Source organism: Anomaloglossus baeobatrachus, chromosome 6 (genome assembly GCF_048569485.1).
Source record: "Anomaloglossus baeobatrachus isolate aAnoBae1 chromosome 6, aAnoBae1.hap1, whole genome shotgun sequence".
NCBI lineage: Eukaryota > Metazoa > Chordata > Amphibia > Anura > Aromobatidae > Anomaloglossus > Anomaloglossus baeobatrachus.
In genome coordinates, this window is record NC_134358.1 from 79,563,069 (window position 1) to 79,579,614 (window position 16,546).

Sequence of the window (16,546 nt, forward strand, 5' to 3'; positions counted from 1 at the left end):
AAATTAAGAAAGCCTATACTTACCTCCGCGGCCGGTGCAGTGCCGAGGCTCCCATGACGTGGTGACGTCACATGAGCCCCACATCCAATTTAATGCCTGCTTCCTTTTCCCCCACCTTCGAACACAGGAGTGATCATTAAGTTAGCCTCAGCCGCAGGTCTCACCTCCTGTTGATTGATTTGTGTGTCTCGAAGGCGGGGAGAGAGAAGCCAATGCTGATTGGAAGTGGAGCTTGCAAGACATCACAACATCATGTGAGCTGCGACACTGCTGGAACAGGACTAACGAGTAATATATAGGTTTATATAGGTTTTTTGTTGAATCAGTAGGAGTTTTCCTAGTGGTGTACAACCCCTTTTAAGGACCCACATACAAATATATAAGATGTGCTGCCTATAGTATGCAATGGATGTCTTACTAATGGAATATAAATATGTTGACTGAACCATCCATGTACTTTCCTTTATGTATTGTAGACTTTGTAGGGACTGGGTTCTGAGACTCCCTCGAATTGCGCAGAAGATTGCTCAGGAGATGGCAGAAATGCTCACCATCTACCTGACCACTGACGCAGCGGAGTTATGACCCAATAGAAGGGTCCATCAGCCATGCAATTTTGTGGTTAAAATGGCTGTAAAATTAAGTGATTCTAATCAGTTCTACGAGAGAATTGGCTCGAGCTCACACAGTGTTGTTGCTTTGTTTTCTTGGGGGGGCCATAAGCTTAAAGGGTGTAAATCTGTGCCTATCAAGATGTTCGATTGTCAATCAATGCTTATTTCGGGCAGACATCTGTTTTTGCGTAAATGTGCTTTTACCTGTTCTTAACACATGTAAACGTGGCTGAAGTGTTCATGCAAAGATTTTTTTTTTTTTTGGGGGGGGGGGGAGGAATGATCGGGACAGAGGGGCATGCAGCCAACCTCTGTCGAAAGTGTGGGTGCTGCAGTAGTATTCCACTCTTAGTTTTTGTTTTGCGCAGAGTAACTAGTAAAGGCGATGGATTGTTCTCATATTTTCAAAGCCTGCCAGGACAAAGGCGTCTTGTTAGGGTCATTTTCTGTGGAGTGATGGTTTGATAGTGAAGTAATGAGATAATGAAGGTAATTAATCCCATTTTGTCAGGTACTATGGTAGCTCTCTAATCCTACACTGTCAATTTTCTAGATGAAACGCCGGTTCTATTTTTGTTTCTCTTTACATTGTCTGACAAAGATGGTAATTGGGCCTAGCGTGCTCTGGGGAGTACCGGGAATGGTTGTGATCAGAACAATTACTAACGAAATTCACAAGAAAAGAATTCCTAATAATTTATCCTACACATAAAAATGTTAGAAATTTCTCATTGCTTGGATGCTAAGTAACCCAAGCCTTAATGATCATAACGTTATGATCATTCGGAGAATACTAAAAAAAAACAACAAAAACTACTTAAGGATTTTGTCCAGTTTAGCTGGCCATACATATTGAATGGAAATGGAGAAGGTCTAATAAGGAGTGGTGTCGGAGAGCGGATTATTCTTCTGTGCCTATTGAACTCCGTTTGGAGATGGACATTTATGGGTTAGTTGAGAAATGGGTGACATTCCTTGCAGGTCCTATTCTCATCTGATTTTAAGGATCAGAACAGGACATAGTTAATTGGTCTTTGTGCTGTCCCAGAAAAAAATCAGATGGCACACGGTCATCCATATGTAGTTGGGAATAAAGCCTTCGGCCCGAAACATATTTCCATTTCTTTTGCTGAAAAACAGATCAGATTTTTTTCTGATGTGACAAAAAGGGGTAGTCTGGTTGGTAAACACCATTTTATGTACTGTTTTGGGCTTGTAAGCTCATCGAGAACCTAATTGAGGACCCTTAAATTTGGTTAATACACAGACAGCCCAATGATTTCTATGGTTTCTAAGATGCTGTTCTATTGGAGACCAGTCTTTGGCCCCTTGGTCAGCCTGGATTCCCTGTTCTCCTGGTAACCCCAGCAGATGACTAATGTTGATGGGGAAGATTAAAGGGAACCTGTCACCAGGTTTTTCCCTTATGAGCTGCAGCTACCACCAATGAGCTCGTATATACAGCATTCTGGAATACTGTACGTTATAGCCCAGGCCGCTCTGTATAATGTAAAAAAAACACTTTTCTAATACTCACCTGCGGGGCGGTTTGGTCCAATGGGTGTTGCTGCTCACGGGCCCAGCACCTCATCTACGCGGCGATCTCCATACTCCTTCTTTTGAGGCCCATGTGCATGATGCGTCCTACATCATCCACAGTAGCCGGCATTGAGGTCCTGCACAGGCGCATTTTGCTCTGCCCTGCTCAGGCACATCAAAGTATTGTAGTGGGCATGCACTGGCGGTCTTTAACCTTTCCTCGCCCCTGCGCATCATCAGGGCAGATCAAAGTGTGCCTACGCAGGATGCAATGCCGACCTGGGCTGGATAGATGGAGGATTGAGATCGCAGCAGAGAGGAAGCACCGGACCAGAGAACCGTGACATCCATCGGACCGGACCGCCCAGTTAGGTGAGTATTAGAAGTCTTTTTTTTTTACATTATACAGAGTGGCCTGGGTTCTTATATACAGTATTCTAGAATGTGGTATATTAGACCTCACTGGTGGTGGCCGCAGCTTATAGTCGCCAAATCTGGTGACAGGTTCCCTTTAAATGTAGTATTTATTATATGGCAGATATTCAGATGGATGCCTGTCCTTGTAAAATGGGGCTGCTCAAATCTGCTAGAAGTGGAGCCTCTTATACAAAATGGGTGCCTTTTCTGGCTCATAGATGATGGTACCAAGAAGGAGATTTCAGTCTTCCCCTTTAAAGGAAACCTGTCACCAGATTTAGCAACTACAAGCTGCGGCCGCCACCAGTGAGCTCTTATATACAGCATTCTAACATGCTGTATATAAGAGCCCAGGCTGCTCTGTATAATGTAAAAATCTCTTTATAATACTTACCGAAACGGTCGCTGCGGTGGAGTTGGGTCATATGGGTGTCTCCGTTCAGGGCAGATCAAAGTATTGTAGTGCGCCTGCATGGGACCGGTGAGTGTGCATGACGTAGGACACGTCATGCACACAGGCTTCAGAAGGAGGACGGAGATGGCCAAAAGAGGAGGCGCTGGCATCGGAGAACGGAGACGCCCATATGACCCAACTCCACCGCATCAACCGTTTAGGTAGGTATTATAAAGTGTTTTTTCCGTTCTACACAGCGGCCTGGACTCTTATATACAGCATGTTAGAAAGCTGTATATAAGAGCCCACTGGTGGTGGCTGCAGCTTAGTCACCACCAGTGGCCACAGGTTCCCTTTAATTAGGTCTGTGAGCCCAAATGGAGCACATGTGCCAGGTATTATTTATTTATATCAAGGGACAAACACTTTTAAAGACGTACCTTGTAGGGAACGCTCTCTTAATCCTAAAAAAAAAAAAAAAATATTTATCATACAATTGTGGCTTTTTTTTTTTTAATTTTAATTCATACATAGTGATTTTCTATCCCAGTGTGGACGTATTAATAGATTGTATGGACACAGCCATACAGATAACAAGTTCATGGTCTTAGGGGTACTTTACACGCTGCGACATTGCTCAAGTGATGTCGTTGGGGTCACTGTGTTTGTGACACACATCCGGTGCTATTAGCGACGTCTCAGCGTGTGACAGGCTGGAGCGACCTAAAACGATTGCAAAAAACACAAAAATCGTTTTGTTTTGGAGAGGTCGTTTAATAACAAAAAATCGTTGTCTGCTTAGTAGCGATGTTGTTCCTCGTTCCTGCGGCATCACACATCGCTACGTGTGACCCCGCAGGAGCGACGAACATCTCCTTACCTCCGTCCACCGGCAATGAGGAAGGAAGGAGGTGGGCGGGATGTTGCGTCCCGCTCATCTCCGCCGCTCTGCTTCTATTGGCCGGCCCCTTAGTGACGTCGCGGTGACGCCGAACGCACCTCCCCCTTGAGGGAGGGATTGTTCGGCAGTCAGAGCGATGTCGCTGAACAGGTATGTGCGTGTGACGCTGCCGTAGCGATATTGTTCGCTACGGCAGCGATCACCACACATCGTTACAACGACGGGGGCGGGTGCTATCGCACGCGACATCGCTAGCGATGTCGCAGTGTGTAAAGTACCCCTTAGTTCTGGAGTTCATGAATTCTCTTCTTGTATGTTACCAGGCCGAGAAGTAACACAATCCATAATTGTCTCAAGCTTTGTGTTATTACGGTATGCGGATACACCGGGATAGATGTTATTTCACTTCTATAAATACATTAGAAAACTCTCTGCATTAACGTTTACCGTCTGTTTAAGGCAGATTATAATTTTTAAGTAAAGCAGCTTAGCATATTGGGGAAATTGAAATGTATAGCCAAGTTTAGTAAGCAGTCAGCATTCTGGTACTTCCTCGGGACCAATGTTCGGAGCACATTAATCCATAGCCGTTCTCCGCGATTTCATTTTAATTTGTGTGATGACCACAGAGCCAACCTAATAGCAATGTGTAGACTTGGACATGAGCGGTAAATCCCTATGGCCTCAATCCTAGCAATGTCCCAATAAATGTAGGTCAGGGCTGTTTTATATACAAAATGGAGCAGACAACAAATATAGGCCCCACTACTTACCATTTTTTTTATAGCGTTTATCATTTAAGCTCGTTGAATATTTGTGCCACCATATAGCACAGATATAATTATTATATTTTTGTGCTTTTAAAGGGATATTCCAGCTGAAATAAGTCCATTGTCTAGCGGATAACTGTTGGATCAATGTAGGTCAATCGATTATAATAACTGAGGACTTGTCATCTCATTCTCCTCTGACTTCAAGGTTAGAATGCAGAGGTTGAATATTATGGCAGGTGACACATCCACCTCGACCCTCCATTAAAGAGGTTAGTCACTACTGTTACATTGATGGCCTATCCTTAGGATAGGTCATAAATGTCTGATCTGCTGGGGTCCGATATCCCGCACCCCCGCCGATCAGCTGTTCAGTCCCAGCCACAGCAGCAAGCAGCTAGAAATGCTCAGGTCCGGAGCGGCTCCATCTTCTAATAGTGGCCGTGCCCAGGTACTGCACATCCGCCACCTTTTCATATCAATAGGAGGTGGATGTGTGGTACCTGGCCGTGGCCAGTATCAGAAGAAGGAGCAGTTCCAGAACTGAGCATTTCTAGCTGCCTGCTACCACTGCAAGGAACAGCTGATCGGGGGGGGTGTCGGACTCTGGCCAATCAGACACTGATGACCTATCCTAAGGATAGCCCATCAATGTAAAAATAGTGAACAACCCCTTTTAAAGTAGGGTATTGATGCCAAAGGGCTGTCCTGCTGTTTGTCATCTTTGTCAGAGTCAATGACTTGAATAAAGTGGATTAGATATCAAAGAATAGCACAACGCTTGGCTATCAGTGTCATCCTTTAATGGAGTGTCGAGGTGCATGTGCCACCCGCCATAATATTCAGCTCCTCCAAGCCATGATCTTGCAGTAAGGGAAGAATAAGGACATACGGTAATCCTCCCCTTCTGGCAAATATGGGGCCCACACTTATTTAACAGTAATTTCATTTACTGTAGGTCAGTGATAACATTTTTGATGCCCCTTTAAAGTGGTTGTCCACTACTAGGACAATCCCTTTTGATTCTACATGTTTCTCCCAGGTAAAATAATAAAGGCTTTTCTCTCCTGCCGTACCGGTGTCCTTAAAGTGGTTTCCGGGTTTGCTGTTTCGGGGCTCATGTGGGGTTGTGACATCACTTGAGCTACACAGACAATCGGCGCCGGCTTCCCTCTCCCCGCCTTCGGACCAAATGAGTTAATCAACAGGAAGTGAGTGCTGCGGCTTTGCTCACTACCTGTTGATTGTTAGTTTTGGTCTGACGGGAAGAAGTCGGCGCTGATTAGATGTAAATCTCGCGTGACATCGCAACCCCACGTGAGCCCGGACACTGCTGGAAGGGCATCGGTACGGGAGGCGAGTGTAGGCTTTATTTATTTTTTTACCTGGGAGAAACGTGGAATCAGAAGGGATTGTCCTGATAGTGGACAACCCCTTTAAGCTTACATTTACATACAGAAATTAGATAACTTCTGATCAACAAGATTCCTAGCATGGCGAAGATTTACGCCATTTGTGATGATCATACGTTTTCTGTAATCTCTGAGAATACAGAGCCAATGATAGAATAGTTATGGGTAGTGCTCCTATAAATATACGGTAAATGTCACGTATAGATGATACCTCTCCCACTTGTGTGACCTCACTCTTGGAAACTTGAAGTTGTGGAAAATAAGATGAGGCGAGTCCCTCTAATGGTGTGTGAACTTTACAAGTGTTAACAGGTTTCTCGTTCTCTTGCATAGGAGTAGCCTGCGTTTTCTCTATAGTTTCCCTTTTTAATTGGCACCTCTGGGCATAGTGCAGCCTTTGTTTATATCTTGTTATAGCAGTCAGACCAGAGATTAAGAGGATTTTTAATTGATTCACAACAACATAAATCTGATTTTTCTTTTTTTTTATTATTATTATTCCTTTAAATCTGCATAGGTGCTGAGGCTTGTCGAGTTGTCGGCCTTAATTATTTTCTGTACTGTCACACAGCGTGACATTTATAGATTCGTTTGTTTGATTGTGCCAATAACAAAGCAATTGCAGCTTGCCGAAGTACAGCGAAAGATGAATGAAGTATTGTTCTACCTCAGCAATTTCCAAAACGTGTTCATGTAAAAGACTAATGATTATGACTTGTGCCTTGGGGCTCAACCAACGCCTTTATTTTTATATCTGACTTCATTTTTATTACCATTTTTAAAGGTGTATTTGTGCTACCAGTATCCGATTTTGTGTAAGCCTACAATATCATGTCTGATCTTACAGATGGTGGCCACAACATCAGACAAAGACTTGTATATCGACAACACTTCGGTTGAAGAATCCTCGGGAGTATATCCAATTGATGACGATGACTACTCATCTGGTTCAGGATCAGGTAAAGCGATGTTAATTAACAATTTTAGAGCTCCACATACTTATACAATGACCCTCCAACATTTGTAAATGGTTGGAATATGGAAGGTTGGCAAAGATGGCACAGAAAAGTTCTCCAGTCTCTTGAGGGAAATGGTGCATCAAGCGACCCCATCTTTTCTTCGCTTCAATGTTTTATTGATATTCCTTTAGCACTAATCACTACACCATTGCCACTGAGCAATGTTACCATCTAGTAAGGGTCCGTCTCCGCAAGAATAGCTTCCCCTTTAAACCCAGTCTTAGCCTCTCATACAGCCAGATCAGATCTCATACTTTGCACTGACGAGGGACAACCATACCGAAACACTGTGTCTGTAAACTGAGGTTCTGATCTGGCATAAATCCAAAGTCATATGACAAGGCTCCTTTTGTTTTTTATGGTTGCTACCTCAAATAGGTGGCACTAGATTTCATCTTCTTCCTCTCTGAAGAGACAATTTGCACCATTTAGTAATATACTCTAGAAATAAAAGGGTTTGTGCACTACTTGGACAAACCATGTATTCCCAAGTGTTAGAAGAAATTAACAGCTACTTCTCTCCAGCAATGTTGACGCCGGGTCTCCAAGCGCTCAGGTAACGTTGGCTGCTGTGCTCACAACTCCTCCAGAAGTCCGAGGTTTGTCCAAATGGAGAAGGAGCGAATCCATCCTTGAGGAGATGTGTAATTCGTTATTACTTTTTAGTGCTAGGGTGGAGAGTAGCTTTAACACTAGAACTACTGAGGTAGTCCTTTTGACTACTTTGCACCATGTATTTCTATATAGGTGTCACGAGTCCAGTAGTTTGTGTTAAGAGTTGTAGTAGTCAACAAAGGATGCCCTCCTGCTACCATTTTGCTTCTCTGAAACTCCATTCTCTTCTTTACAAACTGACCATTACTAGGGTGGAGGGTAGCTTTAAGAGATGTAGTCAACATATCAGTTGCACTCCTGATACCTTTGCTTTATTAATGAAGCCCCGTTCTCTTCTTTCAAAAATGACCATAACTAGGGTGGAGGATAGCTTTAAGAGTTGTAGTAGTCAACATACCGGTTGCCCTCCTGCTACCATTGCTCTTTTCTGAAGCCCCATTCTCTTATCATCTAAACTGACCACCTCTGTCTTGGACATCTTTATGGAAAGTGTTCTTAGGAAGTCTGTGACATGCCCCGTGTCCCACCACAACGGCAATGAAGTGTGTCCCAATTCTATTAGAGGCAAGTGGAGATTCCTGGGTCTTAAGACGTGTAAGATCACTCTCCATAGGAAAGTCTGAGACAGTGGTGGAGAGTTAGGAAAAGAGAACAGTGCTCCAACTGGTAGGAATGGAAGATGTCTTGACTTTACCTGTCCCACGTATATTCAAGTTAATATTCTCCTTTTGGCAAAACATAATTTGTGTTGATGCTTTTTTCAAAATGTAGTCCATTGTACTGGTCGGTTTGGTTACTTTCCTGCAAAATAAGATAAGATAGTTTTATGGCCACAAAATACAATACTAAAAGAAATTGTCCGGCCACAAAATATTTTTTTTCTTTAAGCTAATCTGTGCTGTATTGTCATTTAAAACATCCCTATATTTTTTTTATTTCTGATTTTTTTTACTCTTGAATTTTCACCTTATTCTCTGCAGCCACTTTATTTACCTGCGGCTCAACCAAACATGACATGTTTGACTGCCGAACATCATAGTCAAAGCTGGCACTGCCCAGCCTCAGTGTCTAGCCCTGCCCTCTGTCCACCCTCTGCATACTCAGTGGCTGTCAGTATTCTGCCCCAGCACCTGATAGATAATGAATACTATGTAATGAAAATTATATATAGCCCCTAATGTGAGTCTATAGGAGATACACACACATATAGTCACACCCACACACACACCTGGAGTTATATAATATAATCCCCCCCCCTCATGCACTCTCTTCTCTCCCCTGCACTGTCTCCTCTTACCCCAGCACATCCCTGTTCTCTCACCCATGTACTCTCTTCTCTCTCCCCCTGCGCTGTCTCCTCTGCCCCCCCAGCACACCCCCCACTGTCTCTCACATGTGTACTTTTCTCTGCCCCCCCAGGATCCCCCTCGCTCTGAGTCTCACCTGTGCACTCTTCTCTGCCCCCCCCCCCCCGTGCTGTCTCCTCTGCCCCCCCCAGGATCCCCCTCGCTCTGGGTCTCACCTGTGCACTCTCTTCTCTGCCCCCTGCCCCCCCCCCCTCCCCGTGCTGTCTCTCACCCATGCTCTCCTTTCTCTTCTTCTCTTCCTGAGTGCAGTGTCCTTACAGGACAGTTGATGTATAGCTCAGTGCTGTTGTTCGCTGGTGTCAGGTGACGTCCCTGGTCTCTGATCCCCACTGTATTCAAAAACAAGGAGCACCAGAGGCTGCGTTCATTGCAGAGTGACAGAACATGGGGGATACAGTTACCCAGGCCCCATACATCATAAAGAGCTGAGAACACCGTTGGGCAAACAGCGCTGACTGTGTCCCCTGTTTGTCCTGGGCCCTACACATACAGGGCACAGATAGCAGTGCACAGGAGCAGGGGAGAGTACGGAATGTAGGGAGGGGAAGGATGATAGGGGCGGGAGCTGCATCGCACTGTACCTGGTCAGCAGCAGGGCGCCAACATGACTGTGATGCCCGTCAACAAGGTCCTGCCCCTGTCTTCGTGACCTCACAGGAAGCAGCAAAATCATAGCAGGAGCGGTCATATGACCACTCTGAGCCGGGGGAGAGGGGCTGACAGCAGGGCAGGTAGGTAGTTGCTATCTACCTACTTGCCCCAATATAGCCCAATAGCGAAATAACAAAAGATAATTAAAATTAGCCGGATAACCCCTTTAATGTTGTGCAAGGCATACAGAATACACAAGATTTTGGCATGAACTTCTGGCATAATTGTCAGATATTACCATTTAGTTCTCTTATTGTTTTGGTGGCTTTTTTTTTTTTTTTTTTATATATATATATATATATATAAAAAAAAAAAAACCTTGGAAGGATTGTGGCACAGAACCAGAAGTCTTCGTGCATGCGCACATGGAGCTTTTAGAGAGCAGATCAGTTTAAAAAAAAAAAAAAACAACCTGACTAATTGCTCCAAAATAGCTTGAAACTGTTCCTTTTGTTTATTTCTACAGTAAATCCATTTTGTTGCTCATATGTTCAATCACTTCTGTATTTTTTTGTCTGGTTTTGAAAAATGGTGGTGAAAATAAGTGTCTTGTCCATTATTTGAAGCGGCTCTTGATGAAATTCACTTCAAACCAGGCACTGTCCAATCAGAGGACTGCAAAAAAAAACAAATTCAGGGAAAAAAAAAACAACTTTCAAACAGCTATAGGAAACAAAAACAAACTTTAAAAAAATGCTATAGTGTATGCGTATGTCCCAAAGCCTAGAAAATGTTTATTTTCACCACCTCAAAAAAAAACAAAACATAAGGGGGACAAATCCTCTTAATGCTCACAAAATTCATCTATAAGGCCTCGAATTTACTTGCATGTGCGAGAGCATTGGAAGCGATATGCTAATGACCCTCAGCCGAGGGTCATGCAACTGTGGTCCGATGTTGCGATCAGATCACAGCTGTGGAGAAGGAGGGAGCACATTCTCCCAATCTCCTCCGCTGCCTGTCTCTTCATACATTGCACTGCACCCGGATGACATTCAAGTGCAGGGCGATGTTTCACACGCTTCCATAGACTTGTATGGGGGTGTGTGAGCCGAGAGTCGCTGCCAAACGCAGCATGCTGCGATCATTTCTTATGCCGATATGGCATGAGAAATCCATTGCAGATGGACACTGCCCCATAGTTTTGCACTGGTGCGAGTGCAGTCAAATGCTTTATCGTATTGCGCTCGTCTGTGCAAAATGCAAGTGGAACCGAGGCCTAAGTAAAATGACCATGTAATATCCATTAGTGATTTTGATGAGGATGAGATTATAGCATAAGGACCATGATGATTGTTTCAATCCATGAGACCATGTAGAAAAATTATAATGTATTTGTACTAAATGTCTATGAATCACAAAATTTTTTCTAATATTCACGGTAATGTTTTTTCAGGCGTTGTAGACATTGATGACCAGGATGCTGCAGTACAACTTACGACCCTTAAAGCTCTTCCAGAAGATCTACCAACCAGTGATGCTCCAGTAGTGGAGATGACTACGCCAAAGATGCAGACAAAGCAAGCCGTCAATCCAGAGGTATATCCATTCTCTCCAACCCGTGGTTCATTTTGAGACACATAGTTTTTTCTTTTTTCTTTTTATTTTTTTGGGCATTTGGCTCTGTGGTCCATCAACATTATCTTGCAATATGGCAGGGGCAGCTTTTCAAAAGTGATAGATCCACTTTGTATTTACAAAGGAATACAGTCTTCATCATCTCGACTAAAAAAATAAAAACTTTCCTGGTATATTTGTGTTTGGTGTTGAAATGTAAGTGGCTCATCTAGTCGCCTACCTGTGTCCACCAGCCTTCCGGTATCACGTATACGGACACTGGCCACCGGAGGCTGCTCAATTTGTTCTTCCATCATTAGTTGAAGAATTAAATTCTTGGGCTCAGCCACTTATGTCAAGTTGTTGAATAAGTATGTCACGTTGTTGAATAAGTATGTATTTCTTGTTTAGGAACCTGTGGAAAAGAGTAATAAAGAACTATTAGAACGTAACTCTGAGGTAGAGGTGTACACAGAGAAGCAGTCAGAGAACCTATTCCACAGAACAGAAGTACTTGCAGGTGAGTACTGAAGTTGGGTATAAATGTGTATTGATTACTGATTTTATTTTTGTTTTCTCATAATTTTTTTGACATTACTACAATAGATACACTTTAAGTTTTTTTTTTTTGTATAGCCAATTTATTTTACTTTTGTGATAAAATATCTCCCAAAGAGACTGTTGTGTCCGGATAAGCATGTGGGGACTGCAAATGTGTTCATTAACATCTTGAGGGTCATTGTAGCGAATAGCCACACTCCACTGTAACTTTTTATGGATTGGAGCCAACTCCAGTCCTGGCAAGAAAAACTACATTCTAGTGAGAGTGACCGGTTGGCATCAGTTTGACTGCTCAGAGGGTCAATCGAGGATTAGAACTAAAGAAATCAACCTTCTGGCAAAAGTCATGTAGCTAGACAAGCTTCCAAAATGTAAAGGTGTTGTCCAGGACTTTAACATTGATGGCTTATGTTCAGGATAAGTCATCAATGTCTGATCGGTAGGGGTGTGACACCCAGCACCCTCGCCGATCAGCTCTTCCCGGTGCCACTAGTGGCTGAAGTTACTCAATTGTCTAGCTTCACAACTGAGTAGTTCTGTCAGTGTCCCCAGGACCAGCTGATCGTCGAGGGTGCTGGGTTGGTGTTGCACCACTACCGAACAAACATTGATGACCTATCCTGAAGATAGGCTATCCATGTGAACGTCCCAGACAACCCCTTAAACCTCTCAACAGTAAATGGAGAATTCAGACATAGGGTTGAGCACAAAGATTCCCAGGTCCCTCATCACCAATATACGTCAGAATTCCTTGATAGGTGGACCTAGACATTGAGAACTAGAATAACTGAGACCTTTTATGATCACTAGCCCTTGCAATGTCAAGATGTGCCTAGGCCTCTTCATATATAGCATGCCTCAAGTGAAATTGAGGCAGTAGTGACAAGAAATGTCCAGGATGCTGGTATGTGCCCACTCTAGGAAGGTTCACCTGCCCTAGTCTGGTACCACGAAGTTTGGACATGAAAGCCAAACCATGGTTCCTGATTTGTTTTGCTCAATTTTATTTAGAACTGCTCTCCAAATTCAGAAACAAACTTTACTTTTACCAGTGTGAATTGGTGAGTGAGGATCACAAAGCACGAATTGGTAAAAACAGGTGTAATCATCTTAGAACTCGACAGTTAATCAGCTGCTGGCGTTTTGGAAAGTAATCTCACCATGGCTTGTATGGATGTAGCTGTTAGGGTAAATTAATGAACAAGGATTACATGACCACCTTTCAGTCCTCACAATTAGATAGAAGTCCATCCTTCTATATTATTCTATATGCTGTGTCTATGTGGTACATGTTAGTGGTGAGGATCAAAGGTCCCCAACCTTTCTGGGCTTGAAAGCCACATTCAGCTCTGAGATAGAGGGTCGTGTCCTCCTACTCCCTTCACAGTAGTGACATCAAAAGACCCCTTTACTGGTATAATAAAAAAAGCTTTTCCCACAAATTACACCTAGGCGGTACACAAAGTACCAGGGGTTCCTACATTAGTCCGGTGTCACACTTGCGAGTATTAAGTCGCATCACCCAGCACGGCCTGCTGCTCTCCAGACAGCAGGTCGTGACGAGTGAGGCATCTCTATTCGCGCGCGAGTCACTTGCATGTGTGACACCGGTCTTGGGCTGCTTTCACAATGTGTTCTCCCTGTTCAGTGGCCCCATCAAGGCTTTCATCCGAACCCCCCGCAAAACGGGTTTCGGACGTATGCGCTGATGGGGCTACTGACTGTAATGCTGCAGACAGTCGCCATGTGCTCTGTTGTGCACTATTTTCGGGATTATATGCTTATTGGAGGTGGTCAACCAGATGTAGTCAACCCCTTTTTGCTGGGGGTTCAGGCGGGAGCCCCAACGGGACCACTGAACAGGGAGAGGAACTGAGCGTAAAGCCGCTTTCACACTCCATCAGATTTGCTCTACTCTGTGGTGCTACTCACAAACGTCACTGACTGGAGACATGTTCTTCGCAGCTGTTTGATAGGCCTGGTGATTATGCACCAAGAATGAAGACCGCCGTGATCCACACATCATGGGCCTGTGAGCCACAAGTTGGGGACCACTGGTGTAGATTGGAAAGTGCATCTAAACCAGAACAGAGCCTAATAAACATTCCCAAGTAGGACATCCCTTGTACGTGTTGGGTTGTAGAAGTTTTGTAGATGCACCTAAGGTGGTGGGGAGTGGGTAGTCCTGCAGAAAATTAGAACACTGGTTTCCTACTCTGTCATGTGCAGGACAATCTGTACATGAAGGATAACCATTCAGTGTAGCATTTGGAGTCCCGACCATAAGACTAATCCTGTGTCTAAGATAACGTGCATCTAATCTTGTTTTGCAGCGGTCATTGCGGGTGGAGGCATCGGCTTCCTTTTTGCCGTTTTCTTAATCTTGCTGCTGGTGTACCGCATGAGAAAGAAGGATGAAGGCAGCTACGACCTTGGAGAACGAAAACCATCCAGTGCTGTCTACCAAAAGGCACCAACTAAAGAGTTTTATGCATAAAATCTACTATAGTGTCTCTTTTTATGAGATCACTGAACTTATTTTTTTTTTCTTTTTTTTTTTCTTTTAAATAAAGCTTTTGCATAGAATAATGAAGATTTCATTTTTTTTTTCCATTAAAGAGCCTCGGAGGCAACTTTATAATACGAGGAAAAAATCCCATTGTATTAAAAAAAAAAAAAAAAAATGAAAACCCTTTTCATGTATTCATTAATATAAAAAAAAACTAAAAGGAAAAAAAAAAAAATCCCAGAATTTTGAGTGGGTAGCAGTGGGCAGAGTATTATCTTCTAAGACCATTGGTTTTCACCAAGATGTCTCAGACCTTTATGCATAAACATACGAACCAACCCAAGAGAACGGTTTCTTTTTCAATAGTCGGGTCTATGGCAGGTTGTTGAATATTTTTAGCATGTCTCGGATCTTTCAAAATTTAGTTCTATTTCATTAATTTATCTGTTTCCAAAATAAATGCCTTTAGTAGTTGTCATGGTGCAATTGTCTTAGAAATTCAGATATACAGTATAATAGTGTAAATGTACTTTTTTTTTTCTTCCTATGTAAACAAAGGAAATCTGTATAAATCTGTGTAATGATATTCATTTTTTTACACTTCCGCTGTTTTTTTTTTTTTTTGTTTATTTTTGTTTTTTTTTCAGTGTACTTTCTGACCGATTTATGCTGACTAATATGTAAAAAGAGAAAAGGAATAGCTGTACACAAGCAGTTACAGTAGTAAGCTACTCTTTAAAGGTGCATGTTCTCCTAAGTGAAATCGGAGTTTGGAAATTTGGGGGGAATTTTCTGCAGTACGCACGTTATCACTAAGGTTTACAGGAGAGAATTTGTTACATTTTTCACTTTTTCAAGTTCACGCTACAAAACAATATTTACAAAAAAAAAATTAAAATTATGGTATTTTTAAGTGGCGAGAATTTTTCTGGTCTCAACAGTCGTTCTTCCTATACTGATTTTTTTTTTTTTTTTTTTTTTTTTTTTTTTTTTTTTTAGTAAAGGAGTAAATAAAAGCTCTATTTTTGTTTACAATATATGTTTGCAATATTTTTTTGACTTGTATCTTTTTTTGCATTTGTTCTGTTTTGGGTTGTTTTTTTTCTTTCCCCATTTTGTTCCAAGGTCAGTCACTTCGTTTTCATGTCCAAATTAGAACACTAAGTTGGTGGAGGTGCTGGAGTTGGGATCCTATTTTCTTTTTACAGTGGGGGAAATGGGATCTGACACTTTGGCAATTTGTCATCTTTGGCTGCAATAGTCAATTTCCAAAAATTCCACTGTGTGAAAACTTTTTCATAGTGCCAGGAACGTTTTATAGAAGACCCCAGCTTCCGAGTGGTCGATTAATATTTGCAAGGTTACAAAGTAGCAATGAGTGGAAGTCCCCTCCAACTCCGCCCCAGCCCCCAATAAATAAATAATTTGTTCTCTCCATTTTCGGGTATTTGGGAGAATTTAGTTTGTCCCTTCCTTTTTTTTTTTTTTTGTCTTTTTTGATTAGGAGAATTTAGTGTTTGTACTCTCCTTTTTGTTGGGATTGGGAGAATTTAGTTTGTCCCCTCCTTTCTTTTTTTCTCCTTTTTTATTGTTGGGATTGGGAGAATTTAGTTTGTCCCCTCCCTTCTTTTTTTCACCTCCTTTTTTGTTGGAATTGGGAGAATTTAGTTTGTCCCCTCCCTTCTTTTTTTTCTCCTCCTTTTTGTTGGGATTGGGAGAACTTAGTTTTGTCCCCTCCATTTTTCACCTTTTTTTGGGATTGGGAAAATTTAGTTTGTCCCCTACCTTTTTTTTTTTTTTTTTTTCTCCTCCCTTTTTAGTTTGTCTCCTTCCTTTTTTTTCTCCTCCTTACTTTGTCCGCTCCCTTATTTTATTCTCCTTTTTGTTGGGATTTTTTCTCTTTTGTTTGGGAGAATATAGTTTTGTCCTACTCACTTTTTTTGGAGGGGAATATAGGAAGAATTTAGTTCCCACCCTTTTTTTTTTTTTTCTTTTTTTCCTCCTCCTTTTCTGAGATTGGGAGAATTTAGTTTGTCCACACCTTTTTGTTTGTTTTTGTTTTGGGCTTTTTTTTTGTGTGCGTAACGCAGCTTTTCAGAAATAAAGATAATAGTTATAGACATGATTGCGGTGTAATTTCAGACAGGTACTTTATTTTTATCTTTATTACGTCTTCTCAATGGCAAAAATGTAATTGCTGCAATTCAACAAAACACTTAA

At 42.4% G+C, this 16,546-nt stretch overlaps 1 protein-coding gene across 1 annotated transcript in view; it reads left to right on the plus strand.

Moving 5' to 3' along the window:
• The window catches only part of SDC2 (syndecan 2), a 127,331-nt gene extending 112,051 nt beyond the window's left edge, over positions 1-15,280 (plus strand). Inside the window, exons 2-5 of the mRNA XM_075316233.1 lie at positions 6,895-7,006; positions 11,096-11,238; positions 11,668-11,776; positions 14,151-15,280. Coding sequence (XP_075172348.1) covers positions 6,895-7,006; positions 11,096-11,238; positions 11,668-11,776; positions 14,151-14,314 — 528 coding nt within the window. The 3' untranslated portion in view covers positions 14,315-15,280. The remainder of the gene's footprint in view (positions 1-6,894; positions 7,007-11,095; positions 11,239-11,667; positions 11,777-14,150) is intronic.
• The last annotated feature ends 1,266 nt before the right edge of the window (positions 15,281-16,546 follow it).